Source organism: Acomys russatus, chromosome 24 (assembly GCF_903995435.1).
Source record: "Acomys russatus chromosome 24, mAcoRus1.1, whole genome shotgun sequence".
Lineage (NCBI taxonomy): Eukaryota > Metazoa > Chordata > Mammalia > Rodentia > Muridae > Acomys > Acomys russatus.
Window position 1 is genome coordinate 32,872,423 of NC_067160.1, and position 17,226 is coordinate 32,889,648.

A 17,226-nucleotide genomic window follows, 5' to 3' on the forward strand; every position below is an offset into this window, starting at 1 on the left:
TGTGCTCGCATTCTTCCGGGTTAACCTCTGCAGAGCTCACCAGCAGCATGGCAGTGTTTGGGTTTGGGTAATGAGCAGGGAAATGCATGCTGCTCACTGGCACATTTATTCCTGGGTGACCAGGATGGGAACACGACTGACTCCCTAGTGACTCCGATTTCTTATGTGCTTGGCAAACTGTTGATACAACAGTGAGCAGACAAATTTGGCTGGGGATTTGGGACTTGCATTTAGGATTGAACTCAAGAAATCTAAGGCAAAACATTTTCACATGAGCTTACTCCCTGCCCTCGGATCTGTTTCAGCCTGATTCTGGCTACACTGTACATGCCCAGAGTTAGGGGTTCCACTCCTCTGGAGTCTCTGTGGACTGCCATAGAGTTTTCAAAGTAATGTAGCGTGTCTGAGCCCATCAAGTCTGCTAAAACAAATGACCATAAGCTGGGAGCATGCAAACAACAGAAATCCTACTCATGTAGTGCTGGAGCTGCAAATCTGGGGCCAGGCTGCCAGCAGGGCCATATTCTTAGGTGGCTACTCTTGCTGGCAGCATGTTGCCAGCTTCTGGTATCCTGACAACATTGTAAAAAGAGGGCAAGGCAGCAAGGCCTTTCCCGAACCCCCTGCCCCCCCATGTGAGAGCCTTCCCTTCTGATATGATCATTCTAGGAGAAAATATTTCCATGTATTAATATCTAGGATACATTCACATTTGCCCTACAGCAGGAAAATGAATAGTTCCCCCAATAGACTGCACACTTTACAGGGCTGATAACCCTGAGGTAGCTGGGATGCATGCACAACAAATGAGAGTAACTATTTTGGATGGCAACTTGACAAGAGCTATCAATTTTTGAAATGTGCCTATAACCAAGGGCTTGGTTATAGAGATTTATTCCACAGAAGCATTTCCTACAGCTAGGCAAGCATACCGTGCAGGGGTGCCTACTGTGTGTTTTTCCTTCTTTAGTGCTCTATTGTTTTTATTTTGTTATAACAAAAAGCAAAAACAAAACATAAAACAAGCCATGTCTGGTTGTAATCCCTGCATTCTGGAGGCTGGAATTAAAGACCCTGAGTCTGAGGCCAGTCTGAGCTACACAATAAGAACCTGGATCAAAACAAATAAACAAAAGTAACACAGCACAAACATACATGAATGAAGCAATGGTTAAACAAACTCTATTCATTCAATAGAATTATTTGTGCAAAGTAAAGTATCTGTGTGGTTTATAAAAGAGGCTATTACAGTTTTCGTATGTCAGTTTGTTCATGCCTCCTTTAGAAATATCTCAATTTAACTGCCTTTGAGAAAGTCTGTTTAATTGTTTTGTAATTTTGGACTAAAAATAATGTATTACATTTTTGTTATATTTTTTAGACAAGGGTAGGTAGCCCAGATTGAGCTGGAACTCATGGGCAGTCTCCTGCCTCTGTTACCTGAATGCTGTTTGCAGTGTGTCTTACCATATCTAGCTCTCATTTTCCAACAACATGTTTTTTCTATAATATATATTCACACACACACATATATTGAATAAGCAAGCTATGTATCCAGTCTACAGCCACCAACTGAATGACCTCATGTTACACAAATATCCCTTGATCATAAGATTCATGAGACCTCATGAGATGAACTGGTAAACTTAGTTAAGATGATAAATAGAGGTTAAATATTATTTACTGCCATACAAATCATGCAGCAGGGAAGACAGAGAGGTAAATAGCTTCAAAGTATAAGATAGCTTTGTAATACTTCACCCAAAAACCTCTTACAGTAAGATTAGTGTCAGTGAGGCCTCTCGGGCTTAAGCCTCTGGTCAGAAGCAAGCCAAAGATGAATTATTTCTCTACATGACTTTAAAGTTTCTGTGCTGTGTTTGAGGACAGATAGAATCAGACTGTAGCCTTAAATAGCACACTAATTTCAAAGACAGACTAACAGTGTGAGACACAGGCAAGCTTTAAGAAAGTTGTTGGATGGTTTTGCTGTTGCTTTGGTCTATTTCTGATTTTTGTATTTTTTTGCTATTTGTCTTTTGAGACAGGGTGTCATGTAGTCTAGGCTAGCCTTGATCTCCTTCCCGAGCGTTGGGATGGAAGGCTTGGGCTGCTGTGCCCAGCTGTTAGATCATTCTTTACAAAGTACATGCCTAACACTAGGAATTTTCCAGCAGGGCACCGTTTTCTCCTACTGTGGTAGTAATTTCCTAATTTCCAGTTGATCTGAACTTGCCATTCATAAACGGAGCCTTTGGGGCTGGCATCCACACTTTGCTTCTAGGAGACCAGAGTCAATAGGAAATCAGCAACCCATTTACCATGGGGAGGTGAAGCCTTGTGTCGCCCGCAGCTAGGCATCTGGGGGAAGAAGTTAGACACCACTGGCCATGCCCCCTTCCTTACAACCAGGAAACCAATGAGTTCAAACTCTCTGATTACACTTGTGGATATCTCATCCACTGTTACAACCAAATATTATCACATATTTTTAAAGCATGCATCACATTTAAAAAAAAGTATTGCTTCTGACAGCCCCATGATTTCTGGGTTGTGTTCCTCAGTCTCTCGGTCACCCCGGTGGTAGGCCTGTCCCTCCACAGTCAGCATTCCAACGGAATCCTGTGGGCCTCTGTGAAGATCAGCTGGTGTAAGGCCACCGACAGAGGAACCAAAGCCTCCAAGTCCCGCTTACTTCCCCCGAATCATTCTGCGCAAGTGGAATGCCGAGCAAGGCTTCAGAAAATGAGCTATTAAGCCTGAACTTGACTCTCCGGCAGTTAGGTAAAATTCCATCGCATTTAAATAGTTCTAAGCTAGCAGTTTGTTACCCTTTATCCTTTAGCGGAATTGATGAACAGGTGGTTTGCAGAAGATCACCCAGTATATTTAGCTTCTGAAATTTGAGCAACTCGAGATCTGATTGGTTGTTCCTGCCACATGATAAGTTGGGCGCTCGGCACCCGGGTGGCTTTTGCCTGGGCGGCTCAGGAGGGGAGAGAGGGGAGAGGATTTGCTGCTGGCCAGGGTTATCGTGTAGCTTGAAGGTAAGGCCCATTTATGTCTTCTTCTGGAATGTTCTCCTGAGGGACCGTTCCACGGCACCCCTTGAATTATTTTTTTCCAAAGTTTTGCCTAGCTAACTGGGGAAAACAGTGATGAGATGTTGCTTGGAAGAGCCTACTCATCATGTCTGACATTGAACTCGGTCCTGCCCTCACCAGTTATGACTTGACCAAGTTGGCTGTCTTAACACCAATTTTCTTTTTCATTTTTTTGTCTTGAATATATTCCTATGAAGAAGGCTCTATGGTCAGTGTTCCTATATTTATCCCATCCTACAGAGCTGCCTTTGCCTCAGAAGGACCAGCAGTTTCGCTAGCTTAACAAAACCAGCCACTCAGGGTATTGGTTTACAGTCAAGCGTCTCTGGGAGCCGGACAGCTGCACTCAGACATCATGCAGCTTGCGTAGGGTGGCCACTCTCTGGCGTCAGGCCGAAGGGCTTTCAGCCTTTCCCCAGTTCCCAAATTAGAAATGTAGGCCAAAGACTGACAAGCTCACATGCATTTCAACCAATGCTTTAATTTTTTTTTTTTTTTTCAGGCTTAAACAAGAGCTACAGAAGGGAAAAAAATATATATATATATCCACGGAAGCCAATGGTTTTCCAGAAGAAAATAACCCCATTGCCTTGAGGTTTCTACTTTTATTCTAAAATTTATAGACAGATTTACTCTACATGTTCTCATATTAGATAGACTTCATTAGCATTCTAGACCAGAGCAGAAAACCAAGTTAGCCTGCCTAGAATTGGGGGGTCAGGAGGCAAAATTCCAACTACTGAAAGCAACGCTCACTTTTCTTTCGCGAAAGGTTTTGCTTAAAAACATTTTCTGTCTAAATGTTTGGTTATTTAAATGCTGCCTCTTGAGTCTGAACTGCCTCGCCTCCTTTTAAAACTTGAATTGAGCGAATGGGCACGGGCAGACGTTCTCAGTGTAGCACTGAGGGAATTAGGAGAAAAGAATTGAAGCTCTATTTACAGTGTTTTAAAGTCCCTTAGCTGACAAAAAATATATATATAATAGTGGAGGCTGGGCTGGTTTAAAAATTCATTTATGGTGTTCTAAGTAAATACTAATATGTTTTTGTTTGTATGGAATATGCGCAGTTTGTAGGTGCCACTACTGCTCTGGAAAAATGGCGGATGAGGACGAGTATGAGGAGGTAATAGAGGTAAGAGGAAAGCCACTCTGGCGGCAAAACACTTTAGGTGGTGACAGCTGAAGCCAGTGGGTGAAATCAGTTGTTTGAAAAAAAAAAAAAAAAAAAAAAAAAACCAAAACACACACCGTCCATTATAACTTCCCAAGGAGTCACCATCAAAGTGCAAGAAAGGCCTATTTTATGTGCAGTTTCATAATACTTGCATGACCTACGAGTGACATGATGTATCACCGCTTCCCAGTTTTACTTTTGCTTATAAATGCTCAAAAGACCCTCACAAACAGCAACAAAACAAAGCACGCCAAGGTATAGGTGCAGATAGCTTCTGTTTTGCCTTTTAAAACTGATTGCTTTCCCACCTGCCAACCCCAGTGATTAAAGGGCCCTGTGCGTGCGTCCCAGCATCTGCACCAAGAGGGAATTGCCTAGCTGAGTTGCCTAGGGGAAGAGGGGTTGCACACAGGAACAGCCGCCATATGTGAACTCTGTGTGTGTGTGTGTGTGTGTGTGTGTGTGTGTGTGTGTGTGGTGGGGGGTGGTGGTATGTGTGCCCACGATCTCACAAACACAAGCATGAACCTATGAAGGTCACAGTAACAGCTGGACCCACTTTCCCACCGACTCCATCGTATATTAACAAATAAATAAGATGAGCTTTTGAACCTGGACTGAGAACTAAGGCTACAGCAGCTATCTTGAAAATGCCAGCTGCCCCCCATCATTGCTGGGCACCTGGCAGGTTTGCAGCATTAACTGTGCACGGCACATTGATATCACATTGTTATAATCACGGTGTTTTCCTTATCAGCTCTTGCCTTTAGCTTTATCGGCTAGAACAGAAACCCAAAGGCTTGCTGCTAATCCATGTGAATACACTGCTATTAAACTGGAAATGCCCGAAAAGCTACAATTAATGCTGACCTAAGCAGATTAAAAAAAAATCTGTGCTCATTTTTAATGACTGAACTTAAGTAGAGGAGCTGTCTCAAACAAAACTTTAGATAAAGGTGCCAAAATCTACCCTTGCTGATCAATCTTTATTTAGGAAAAGAAAAAAAAATTGTGTTCTATAAATAAAATTACTTTTATTACTGAAGCAAATAAAAACCAGACTGTATCTGACAGAGGTAGTATTTACCTCTCTGGCTTATATGCTGATGGCCACATCTTCTCATGGATAATAACATAATTAATTAGATTTTTAATGTAAGTTCCTAAAAGGCAGAACTATCCCTGTTAAATACCATATTAAATTATCTATAGCTTATATATCAATAAACTGTATATAACTATATATTATACATTTATTAAACCATAAATTAAGGAATAATTATGATTAATTCTTTCCTGTTGTGATAGTAAAAGGAACACTTTCAGGCCTCCAGTTAAGCTACCCTTAGGTTTTCTTAAGTGTTTGAGTGATCCTGGGCACTGTGCTTAGTGTTAGCCTTGACTGAGTCAACCAGTCCCAACAATGGGAGGCGCTATTTTAGGCATTCCATCCTTTTCCTTTGTTCTCATTACAGCTTCTGGTCTGACCAGCACATACTAAACTACTAGAGTGCCTGTCGGGGAGCCTTGAAGCTGAGTCTCTCTGGTCTCAGATCACAAGAATGGGGTGGTGGCAGATTCATGAGAATTGGCTCAAAACCAATACCAAGCCTCAAAATACATAGCTCTTAGGGGTCTCGGATACCTGAAATAAATTTTTACTGACACTGTCCACACAGACTAAACTGTAGGAGAGAGGAGCGATACTGTACTGCCTAACTAGCAGCATAACTCTAAAAACAAGATTCGGCATTCGAGTTAATGCCAAGCTTGTGGATGGCACTGCACTCTTATGAGCTTAGTTCCAAGACTGATCTCTCAAATGTGAGATCCCAGCAATGGTAAAACCGCATTCCTCACAAAAGCTGCTCTAATCTAAAGTTGGTGGGGATCATCCATTGTAGTTTAATATTAATATTAATATTAATATTGCAGGCTACTCAGGCTCCTTGTGACTAAGGGTGTGGCTCCGTTTGCCCTCAGCACCAAACAATATTTCTTAAAGTGTCTAAGTGACCTTTGTCCTGTGTTGAAGGCACAGGGATACAGAGCTCCCCTCTGCCCTGAGAGCATCTGGCACCTATTACTATATGTGACGATGTGTGCGCACAAAAATTAAATTTTAAATGGAGAGTAAGTTCAAGCGGAAGAGACATTAAGTGAGCTTTATAGAGTTATGACCACGGTGGCTAGATCAGAGCTTACTGAACCAAGGGCAAGAGGAATTAGGGCACTGAGGATTTTACATCCGTGTGCCCCTCCCTGTCCCCTGCCCCTGCCCCTGCCCCACAACACTTCAGTGTCAGAAGTCAAAGAAGCATTAAATGCCATGCTTTTTCTTGACTGAGAAAAAAAAAAGAGAGAGAGAGAGAGACAAGCGCTTCGTTTTTATCCCTCTCTTTTGTGCATTGACCTACAGGAGCCATTCCTGTGGTCAGCCCAGCCGAGCGGGGTGAGGCTGGACCAGAATTCCACTCTCCTCAGGCACTAGAGACAAAATGTCAGCCAGTCCCTCTCTGAGTCTATTTATTGCGCATGATGTCAGAGACCTAAAGCTAGAGTGGGTTTCAGATGCAGGCGGCAGGCCCGGGGGCAAACTACAGCCTCACTTCCCTAATTCCCTGAAGCCTCTTCTCCTTCCCATGACCTTCACCAACTGAACCTTAGCAGCCCCTCTTCCTCACCCCAGCTAAGCTAGTGAGTCAGTCACCTGTGCTTCAGTACCTGTGCTGGTACTGAAAAAGAGGCAGCCCGCTGGGCTCTGGTGGTGCACGTCTGTAATCCCAGCACTTGGGGTGGCAGAGGCAGGCGGATCTCTGTGAGTTCGAGGCCAGCCTGGTCTACAAAGTGACTCTGGGACAGCCAAGGCTACACAGAGAAGCCCTGTCTCAAAAAAAAAAAGGGGGGGGGGGGGGGGGGGGGGGGGGCAGCTAGAAGAAACTCTTCGTAATCTCGGGGGAGATAGAAATAACTGACATGTGAATAGTATTAAACATTTACTCACATTAGGTTGTGTTAGGCTTTTTATTTAGTGACAATGAGCCCTGTCCTGGCTTCTCTTTGCACATATAGGACCTGCAAGATAGTATTACTGTGCCCTTTAGTGAGCAGATTCTCTTAGATATTGTGCTAGTTCGTTTATTGTCTACAAAATACACTCACCTGGAAAGAGGGAACCTCACCCGAGGAATAGCCTCGATCTGTCTGGCCAGTAGGCAAGTCTATGGGGCCTTTTCTTGATTAATGATTGATGTGGAAGGGCCCAGCCCACTGTGGGCAGTTCCACTCCCTAGACAGGTGGTCCTGACATATAAAAGAGAGCAGCAGGAGAAACCAATGGAGGCGAGCCAGTGAGTGGCGTTCCTCCGCAGTTCCTACCTCCGCTCCTGCTTGAGTTCCGGCCCTGACTTCCTGTGACGATGGGCTGCCACGGGACATGTAAGCCAAATAAATCTTTTCCTCCCTAAGTTGCTTTTAGTCATGCTGTGTATCATGGCAACAGGAAGCAAACTAAGACAGAAATTATAAGGGGCCTCATCTAGCTGGACACTTGGCAGCTTTTTGTCAGATCGGACCCGTCTACTTTAGCTTTTCTCAAGCTTCCTCGGTGAAAATAGGCCCCAGATTATGAACAGGTCCTCACCTTCTTGCTCCCTGCAGATATTCCATACCCATTCAAGCAGGGACGCCACCTCGCAGGTTCAGAGGAAGCAGGGAGGGCTGAGTGCTGGCTGCTCTGTTTGTCTCACTGATACAACACCTGTGCTCTCTTTACAGTACTACACCGAGGAGACAGTTTACGAGGAGGTACCGGGAGAGGTAAGACTTGCATGGACTGATTCTCGTTAGAGAAGAGCGAGCCTCTTTCCCCTTTCAGACTCCTGCAGCCAGAACGATGGGGAAAGGGAGGGAGTCTCTTTAGGAAGCTCACCTGCCTGCCTGTGCCCGGAAGCTGGCGGTGAAAGAGCAGACTTCACATTTAGTGGGCTAATTCCGCTGGGTTTTATGCTCTGCTTACCCTAGATGGCAAGAAACGGTTCTCTGCTGCTCATGTGGCTTGGTGTGTGTGTGTGTGTGTGTGTGTGTGTGTGTGTGTGTGTGTGTGTGTGTGTGTGTGTGTGTGTGTGTGTGTGTGTGTGTGAAGATGGTATGAGTGTGAAGGTCATGGCTTTCTGTCCTGGACTGCCACGTGAGGGAAGCCTTGACTTGTGATTGGCACAGTCTAGCATTTCATTACATGGAGTCGTAACTTATAAGGTAAGGTCTCTGCCATTAGGGCGGTGCTCCTGGGAATCATCCCCAGTGACTTAGTGGCTTGTCACTTTAGGCGTCCCAGGAAAAGGTGTGAGGTATTTATTTTGGTAACAATTCCAAGTTTGAATCACCCAGCCCCGTGCTTTACGTTCTGTGTGGCGCTGTTCCTCTTTGAGTTTGACATCCTGGTAAGAGCACCAGTGAAGCTTGCTCAAAAAGCTTATGACTGGGTAAAAACTAACATTGGTGTCTTGGCTTGGTTTCTGATGCTCAGCCATGCCTTAGTCATAGTTGGCAGAGTGCAGCCAATTAGCAATGGGAGTTGTCAGATTTACAGTTGCTGCTGCACCAGGTTTCTCTTCTTTCCCACTAATGCTAGCACGCTGCCTTTGGGACTGGAGAGCTTCGGCTTGAAGGACATGGTCTCTGTTTACTCCTTTCCTTGGACGGCACTCAAACTTTGAATCTTAGTTTTTTTTTCCATTATAGGCTACTGACAAGAGTCAGCGGTTTCCCACCTACTGCATAGTTAACACTGTTGAGAGTATAATTGCCCGTTAATGCTGTCACTGTTGTTCTGGTCCCCAGTGTAAGTGACAGTCTAGTTCACATTAATGACACTAAGCCAAGAGACTAATACTTATAATACTGATGTGATTAGTTTTTTAAAAGTTTTTGTTAGTTTTTGTCTCATGCTTTAGAGAATGATTGAATGCCTACAGGAAATGCAGCTGGTCTTTCTTACTCACTTAAAGGTCATATCAACAATTAAAGCTTTATTTTATTTTCTGTTGTGTTTTTATTTGTTTGTTATTAAAATTTTTATTTATTCACTTTACATCCCAGGTGTAGCCCCCTCCCTCCTCTCCTCCTAGTCCCACCCTCTCTCTCTCTCATCCCCCTCCCATATTCTTTGGAAAAGGGGAGCCCCCTTGCCCACCCACCCCAGCTCATCAAGTCGCATCAGGGCTGAGTTCGTCCTCTTCCCCTGTAGCCTGTCAAGGCAGTCCTGTCAAGGGGAAGTGATTAAAAAGCAGGCAACAGAGTCCATGTCAGAGACAGCCTCCTACTCCCCTTACTAGTGAACCCACGTGAAGCCTGGGATGCCCATTGGCTACATCTATTTAGCAAACCTAAGTCCAATCCAATCATGCTCCTTGGTTGGTGCTTCAGACTCCACAGGTCCCTCTGGGCCCTAGTCAGTTGGCTCTGTTGGTCTTCTTGTGGAGCTCTTGTCACCTCTAGGACCTTTTATTCCACCACCACCCCCCCTCCCCTACGACACACACACACTTTTCCATTAGACTCCCTATGCTTTGCTCAGTGTTTGCCTGTGAATCGCAGCATCTGTTTCCTGGCTGCTGGGTAGAGCCTCTCAGAGGACAGCTCTGCTAGGCTCCTGTCGGCAAGTGTAGCAGAGTATCATTAATAGTGTCACAATCTGGCTCTCTTCCATGGGGTGGGTCTTGGGTTGGGCCAGGCATTGGTTGCACATTCCCTTGATCTCTGCTCTATCTGTTCTATCTTTATCCCTGCATGTCTTGTAGGTAGTGTAAGTTTGGATCAAAGTTTTTGTGGGTGGGTTGATGTTCTCCTCTCTCCACCAGGAGTCTTAGCTAGCTAGAGGGTGTCCTCTTTAGTCTCCATGGCTCCTGCTACTAGGTCCCCCTCATATCTTCCCAGGGGCCTATTCTGACTTACATCTCCAGCTTGTCACAGAAGTGCTCCCACCCACAGTTTCTCTTTTTTCTGCAGGCCTTCTGCCCTCCTGCCCCGTCTCCCCAAGTCTGATTTCCACCCTTATTTCTCTCTGCATTGACTTTCTGACCTTGTTCCCTCTCTTCAATCACTACCTCTGTCTATTCTGTTTCCTCTTCTGAGTGAGATTTAAGCATCCTCCCTTGGGTCCTCGTTGTTACTTACCTTCTTTGGGTCTGCGCATTGTAGTATGTTTATGCTGCACTAAATGGCTAAAATCCACTTATAAGTGAGTACATACCAAGTGTGTCTTACTGGGTCTGGGTTACCTCACTCCACTAATTTTTCATTTTCCAGTGTCCTTTGCTTTTTCTTGATCTAGATGACTTGAAAAGATTCTCACTGTTTTGCTCTGTGTGGATGCTGATGCTGGTTGAGCACAGGGATTTGTGCATGCTCTGCCATGTAAGGACTCTACCATTCAGCTACTGCTCAGCCCGGCTTAAGAAGACATGATTGAGCCTATCTCATTTCTGATTTCTGTATACTCCCATGATGCGTTTGACTAGCTCTCTGAAAATGCAGCTTGTAGATGGTGTCGCAGTCAGTCTCCAAGCTGAGGTGTGTTACATGTCTTCCTGTGGCTGTACGAATAGGATATGCATCTTCCTGCTTTGGCTGGCTGTGTGTATATGGAGCAGGAACACCAGGAGTGTCAGAGTGACTGAAATTAGAACAGTATACTCCAAGGTTGTGGCATTAGTTTTTACTTCATAGCCACATGTTTCATTTTCAGACAGTTACCAAAATCTATGAAACTACAAGGACATCTGACTATGGCCAACCAGAACCTTCCACACCAGCTCTGGTACAGCCACAACCAGCAAAACCGGTGGAGCGGAAGAAGGTCATCCGGAAGAAGGTGGACTCCTCCAAGTTCATGACTCCCTATATTGAGCACAGTCAGAAAATGCAGGATCTTTTCAGCCCAGTAAGTAGTCTTCGCCACCTCCTGCGCTTACTGTATGACTGAGAAGTTACTGATCGATTTTGTTTCTCAATCTTCCAGGAAATACAAACATTTTGTAGACATGTGTCTTTTGTGTGTGACTCAGGAATTTTTGAGTAATTCATCCATGCTACTGCAGCACCGTGATGAGCCCTTATTGTTATCTCAAGATTTGTAGGGGTCCAATTATAAAATACTTGTTGCAGAGCCAATCCAGAGCAATTATAATACAAACATGGATATTTTATTTCTTTATTTATTTACTAGAAGTCTGTTCATAGAAGCCGAGTTGCATAGTTAGACTGTCTTGAGTGGAAGAGCCTCTTAGAGTAGCCAACAGCGAAAACGATTACAAAATGGTGACAGGTGAAGGAAGAAGAGCTTGTGACTCGGAAGCCAAGAGTGTTTGAGGGCAGCCCAAAACCATGGGTTTTCAGCACAGATACACAGCAGGATCTCCTACAAGACTTAAAACTACTAGAGCTCAGGGCATTCTTTTTTTAAACTGGTCTGAGGCTCAGGCTGGTACAAAAGGAGTCTTCAAAGCTGCCCAGGTGTCCTTGTACACATCACGGACTGAGAATGATTCGAGAGTTAATGTTCTCTGCTTCCTGAAGACCCACAACAGTCCTGTAATATACAGTAGCTGCCAGAAGAGCCACACCTATTTCAGTGGAACTGATTTGTTGATTTCCGTGCCAGGCTAAGGTTGATTATATGTTTTCTGGAGGCTTGAGGAGATGAATTGTAGCTCAGGGGGATGTTGCATTGTGTGGGCTCAAAACCAATACCTAATGCTTCCATGTGTGATTGACACTCAAGATTCAATTTTGGTTGTATCAACTTCTGGGGTTTATGAAGTGTAGGATTCTAAACAAGACTTGAGTGACCTAACATGTAGGATCCTAAATAAGACTTCCTTGCCACCTTCTTACTGCACTGTTCAATAAAACCAAAACCATCTCATTAATTTATTGCCATGTAATCTCACTAAGTCAGGCACTAGGAACCTAGAATTTCTGATATTCTGAGTGGAATATTGGCAACACCCCCAAAAGCTTGCCAGTGGTTGGTGTCTAAGTCAGCAATTTAATTTAAGTCGGTGACTACTCAAGACTACTTTTTGAGGCCTTGATAATTATAAATGATGTATATTATTACTAAAGCAAAGACCAACTGCATAGCTAGCAGACATAGTAAATTTGCATGTCATTATGAGGTATTCCATAATTCAGGCTTTCCATTAATTCAGCTGGCATCTCAGCTGTGTAACCACTGCAGTTCAGCTGCAGATTCTGAAGTGAACATTTTTACATTGTATTAGCAATTAAATCTTTTCAGACATAACTCGTTTTCTAGAATAATTGATATTCAGGCTTTTGTATATGTGTGCAAGCAAAAAAAAAAAATCAAAAGAATTATTTTAGGACACACCCAGGACAATTGTTTGTAACAGCTTTCCAGGATCCTATCATGTTTAGGAGGGACAATTAACAGATCTATTTTAGTTTTTGCTGAAGAGGGTATGGGAGAGAGTGAAAACTGTTGCAACCGATAATTGTTATTACTTGGAAGATTTAAAGAAAAATCAGATGGGTGTGTGTGTGTTGCCTGAACTTTCTGCTGCTGTCTGGTCACATTTCCAGACTAATAATCTGGTATTCTTCTCAGAATAAGTACAAAGAGAACTACGAGAAAGCAAAGGGACAGCCATACGCCATCACAAGTGATACTCCGGAACTGCGCAGAATCAAGAAAGTGCAGGATCAACTCAGTGAGGTGGGCTTCATTCCTAAAGTAAAGGAGGGAGGCGGTATGGAAATCAGCCTAGCTCTGGGTATCCTGGGGTTCCAAGTGTAGGCAGAATAGGGATTCAGATTACTCTGAGCTAGTCCAGACACCCAGAGATGGCGTTAGCCATGAGTCATGTCTGCTGCAAGTGAAACGAGAGAGACTTTGGAAAGCTTGGCTTAACAACCAAAGAGGAGACTATCTTCCAACTGTATTTCAATTCACAGGGGTCCTCCACATGGAGCACGCAAGGCTGAGAAGCCTCAGGCTGGAAATTCAGCCAGCAGAGCAGATTAGTCATAGATGCAGTTGCTAAAATGCAGGATCTTTGCTTGGTGATACAGACCTATAGCCGTTTTGGGTTACAACAGCCTCAGGCACATGCCCGAGCTTATCATGAGCTTTAAGCATGTGTTGTTTCTGCAGGTCAAGTATCGAATGGATGGAGATGTTGCTAAAACTATCTGTCACGTGGATGAAAAGGCAAAAGATATTGAACATGCCAAGAAAGTGTCGCAGCAAGTCAGCAAGGTAAGGCCATGTTCTGAGTGGCTCTGGGCTATTCAGCGGCATGTGTAGCACCCATTGCTGTGGCTTAGAGGTGAGCGACAGCCACTAGTGCTGCTCATAGAGAATGTGGACGAAGTGTTTACATGCAACAGGAGGCTCCACAGAGGACTGAAGTGGCCTGTAGATGGCTTGGTTGGATTGAAATGTTTTTGACCTGCCTAAAGAGGCGTTTGCTGCTGTAATGCCAGGTAGTGGTTGAGGTGGGGGTGGGGTGCTGCTGCAAAGAGCACAGTCCTGATGTCTTGTTTAATTATTTTTACAAGATAAAAAGTCAAGATTTTATTTACTGTTATTTGTAAGTTATTAGATGTTGTCACTGAAAGCCAGAAATAGTCTTTTTTTCTTCTTCCTTCTCCTCTTCTTCTTCAGTATTCATTTCTGTCAGTTAATTAATTAATTAATTAATTAAACTTTTCTTATATATTATGTCCTGACTGCAGTTTCCTCTCTTTCTAGTCCTCCAAGCTCATACTTTTTTGATTTGCTCCTCCATTTATTTCCCTTCAATAAAATAGCAGGCCATCTTGTTTGGTTTTGGTTTTTTAAGACAGGGTTTCTCTGTGTAGCCTTGGCTGTCCTGGACTCATTTTGTAGACCAGCCCGGTCTTCAACTCAGAGTTCTGCCTGCCTCTGCCTCCCTGATTGCTGGGATCACAGGTGTGTACCACCATGCCCAGCAGTTATTTTTCAAGGAATTTAGAAAGTGAAATAGTGACAAGAAATTTCCAAATTCAAATGTGGGCAGCTACTTAAGGAGTTCTAGAATGTTATGCAAGTCAAAAGAAAATTGAGTTAATTGGCCGAGTGCAACCTTTGAAAGAAATGGATTGAAAATCAGAATCATGAGGTCATTTTCAAATTTAGGTTTTTGCTGTTGTTGTGTAGCAAAAGCTTACTGATGCAGAAGGGGTAACCTAGGGCGTTGGCACTCTCCTGGTAACAGTAAAGGTGGCTCAAGGCCACCTTAACTCTCCTGTCTGCTGTCCTCCTGCCTGTGTCAAGCTGTAGTCCACCTGTTTTCTCTCTAGGTTTTATACAAGCAGAACTGGGAAGACACCAAGGATAAGTACCTGCTTCCCCCTGATGCCCCTGAACTTGTTCAAGCCATCAAGAATACAGCCATGTTCAGTAAGGTGAGGTCTAGCACTTTCTAATGTCCCATCGCACACTTAGAGCCGTACCTGCTGAGCAAGTCAGAACCAGTGTTTTCATGAACAGCCTCAGGACATGTATAGGGCTATGATTTGCATAGGTGGAAGGTTATTGGGTAATTCGAATGCTAATCTCTGTACCCTGCCCCCCAATCTCTTGTTGCAATGCTTGTTCTGAGGCTCTCCTGCTCCCCAATTGTCCCCTGGTAAGCCAATAAAGCACCTTAAAGCCATCCCTGAGGAGAGGAGAGAATAGGGCTGGACTTTCTGCCAGCCAGGGAAGGAGGAGGAGTTAGGGGAGGAAGTAGGGGATTCAGCCACAGGAAAGGTCCAGGAGACTTCATGAAAGGAGCCAGAACAGGAAAAGCTACAAAGCACAAATATCCCTGGAATATAAGCCGGGAGGAAACCAGATTAGCTTAGAGGGTTAAGAGTAGAGTAATAACTGCTTAGTTCTTGTGCTGTGAAATGTGTTAGAATAGTATAATAGAGTCTTGATTATTTGTGTGATAACCCGGTTAAGAGAAAAACTAAAAGGCAAACACAGTTTTATAAAAATAACACTAACAGATTTGGCCAGAAGAACCCTTGGGTCCTACTGAGGTGCACTGTTGGGCATTGTGTCTGAAAGTCCCTGGAGAGCCTGAGCAACCTGTACCAGGGAGCCTAACGTGGAGAGAACTAAGACGCACCACGGAAGTGATTAGCAAATTGACAATGCAGTCTTTTATTTTTAGATGTCGGTTATGCTTTGGATAGCCCTGGCTGTCACTCTAATTAGAAGTTTGTTTTATGACATAAATTGGGGTAAATACTTCCTTCTTCCCTAGGCAGGAGGCAGGTAAAGTCACACAGAAGACAATGTCTAAAAATAAGGTTTTTGGTGTTGGTGTTGTTCAGAAGTAGGACAAGCTACTAACAAAAATAATATAAATTGCATGGAAATGGGGGCGGGGGGGGGAGGTTGTCTGTGATTTTTACTGACCTCAGCTCTCACCTTGCCCTTGGTACTTTGTCATTGATGGAATTCAAATTATGTGCGCCATATGATTCGATCTTGTTTTCTCACTGCTTTTTGCTTTTCTCTCATTTAGAAACTGTACACTGAAGACTGGGAAGCTGACAAAGGGTTGTTTTATCCCTATAATGACAGTCCAGAACTGAGGAGGGTCGCCCAGGCCCAGAAAGCACTTAGTGATGTAAGTTAAATACACTTGGGACCATATGAATGTGGGGTCAGGAAAGCCTGGGCTATGCCCCTAGGTCCTTAAAAAAAGACCCTGTGTCATTATTATAGAGGATTACATCCAGAATCAAAAATCATTATATGTATTTATATTAGCTATAGTTAATGCTTTATAGTAGACATAGTTTAGCCCAATTCCTTCTTCCTTTATGTGAGGAACCTAAGTTCACATCAGTAGTGGCAAAGTCTAGACTTCAATTCCAAGACTAAGATGCTTCTCACCAAACCACGTCTCAGCCCCCAACCCCCTTTGGCTCAGTTAAAGTTATTTTGTGGTAATGGAGTGGCATTTTTTTTAAACAGCCATTGGAATCACATCCCTCCCTTTGCAAATTTCCTAAGCAAATGCTGTCACCTAGTGTGATTTAGCTCTGCCCCACCATCCAAGCCAAGTCTGAATGGGATGTTTCTCTCTCTGCTGGGGACTCTTGAAACCTGCTTACACAGTGATCCCACTGAGAGAGCCTGAATCAGTTGTCTTCTAGAAGAACTCAATGCAGATCTAACAAACCAGTTGAGACTTACATATGACTTACTTGTAGTGGATGTGAGGATCTCAGCTGAATCAGCGTCCGCACCTTACGATGTCTTTAACCCTGAAGTCTGATGTTTACCACTGTCCTTTGCTATCACTTGCAAATAGAATGGAATTTTAAAAATTCTACTTTTGATTAAAATTCAGCTTGTGTAAACTCATGATTCCACAGGGCAGGTTAGGAAATAAATCACAATGGCATTTTGAAGTCATCTAATACACGCATGTGCCTCCTGCTTCTCTTTTAAGATAAACATTTTGGTTTTGTCTCTCACGGGTTTCGCAGCTTTGCCATGAGGCCGTGTTCTGTCTGAAGAATGATCTATAATGGTGTCTATGCTTTCAATTTCAAGGGACTGAATGTGCTAAGCGTGTAGCAGGAGAAGGTAAATGAACAACTGGTCAGTAGCAGGCAGAGAGCAGAATAGCAAGTTGGGTGCTTACAACATCCAGCACAGAAGAAACCTCCCAAAACATTTAGGCCAGAGTTCCAGACTGGGAGAGCGTTCCAGGCAGAGTGTCTTCTCCATGGATGAGCTTCTGGCTTCCCATTCCCACCGAAGGTGTTTTATACCGTGGGATAAATAACAGCAACATTGATTGGAAATGGCTTACCTTCTGCCTGTTCTCAGAAGAGCAGACGAGCTACCTGATGTTCTCTCTTCTTGTCACAGTGTCAAGGGCCCTGTCC

At 43.9% G+C, this 17,226-nt stretch overlaps 1 protein-coding gene across 3 annotated transcripts in view; it reads left to right on the plus strand.

Annotated features, from left to right (window-relative positions):
• The first annotated feature begins 4,170 nt into the window (after positions 1–4,170).
• The window catches only part of Neb (nebulin), a 199,123-nt gene continuing 186,067 nt past the window's right edge, over positions 4,171–17,226 (plus strand). For all 3 annotated transcript variants that reach the window (XM_051167175.1, XM_051167177.1, XM_051167176.1), the window contains exons 1-7: positions 4,171–4,239; positions 8,059–8,100; positions 11,030–11,224; positions 12,914–13,021; positions 13,460–13,564; positions 14,632–14,736; positions 15,849–15,953. In XM_051167175.1, the coding sequence (XP_051023132.1) occupies positions 4,204–4,239; positions 8,059–8,100; positions 11,030–11,224; positions 12,914–13,021; positions 13,460–13,564; positions 14,632–14,736; positions 15,849–15,953 (696 nt within the window). In that variant the 5' untranslated portion in view covers positions 4,171–4,203. The remainder of the gene's footprint in view (positions 4,240–8,058; positions 8,101–11,029; positions 11,225–12,913; positions 13,022–13,459; positions 13,565–14,631; positions 14,737–15,848; positions 15,954–17,226) is intronic.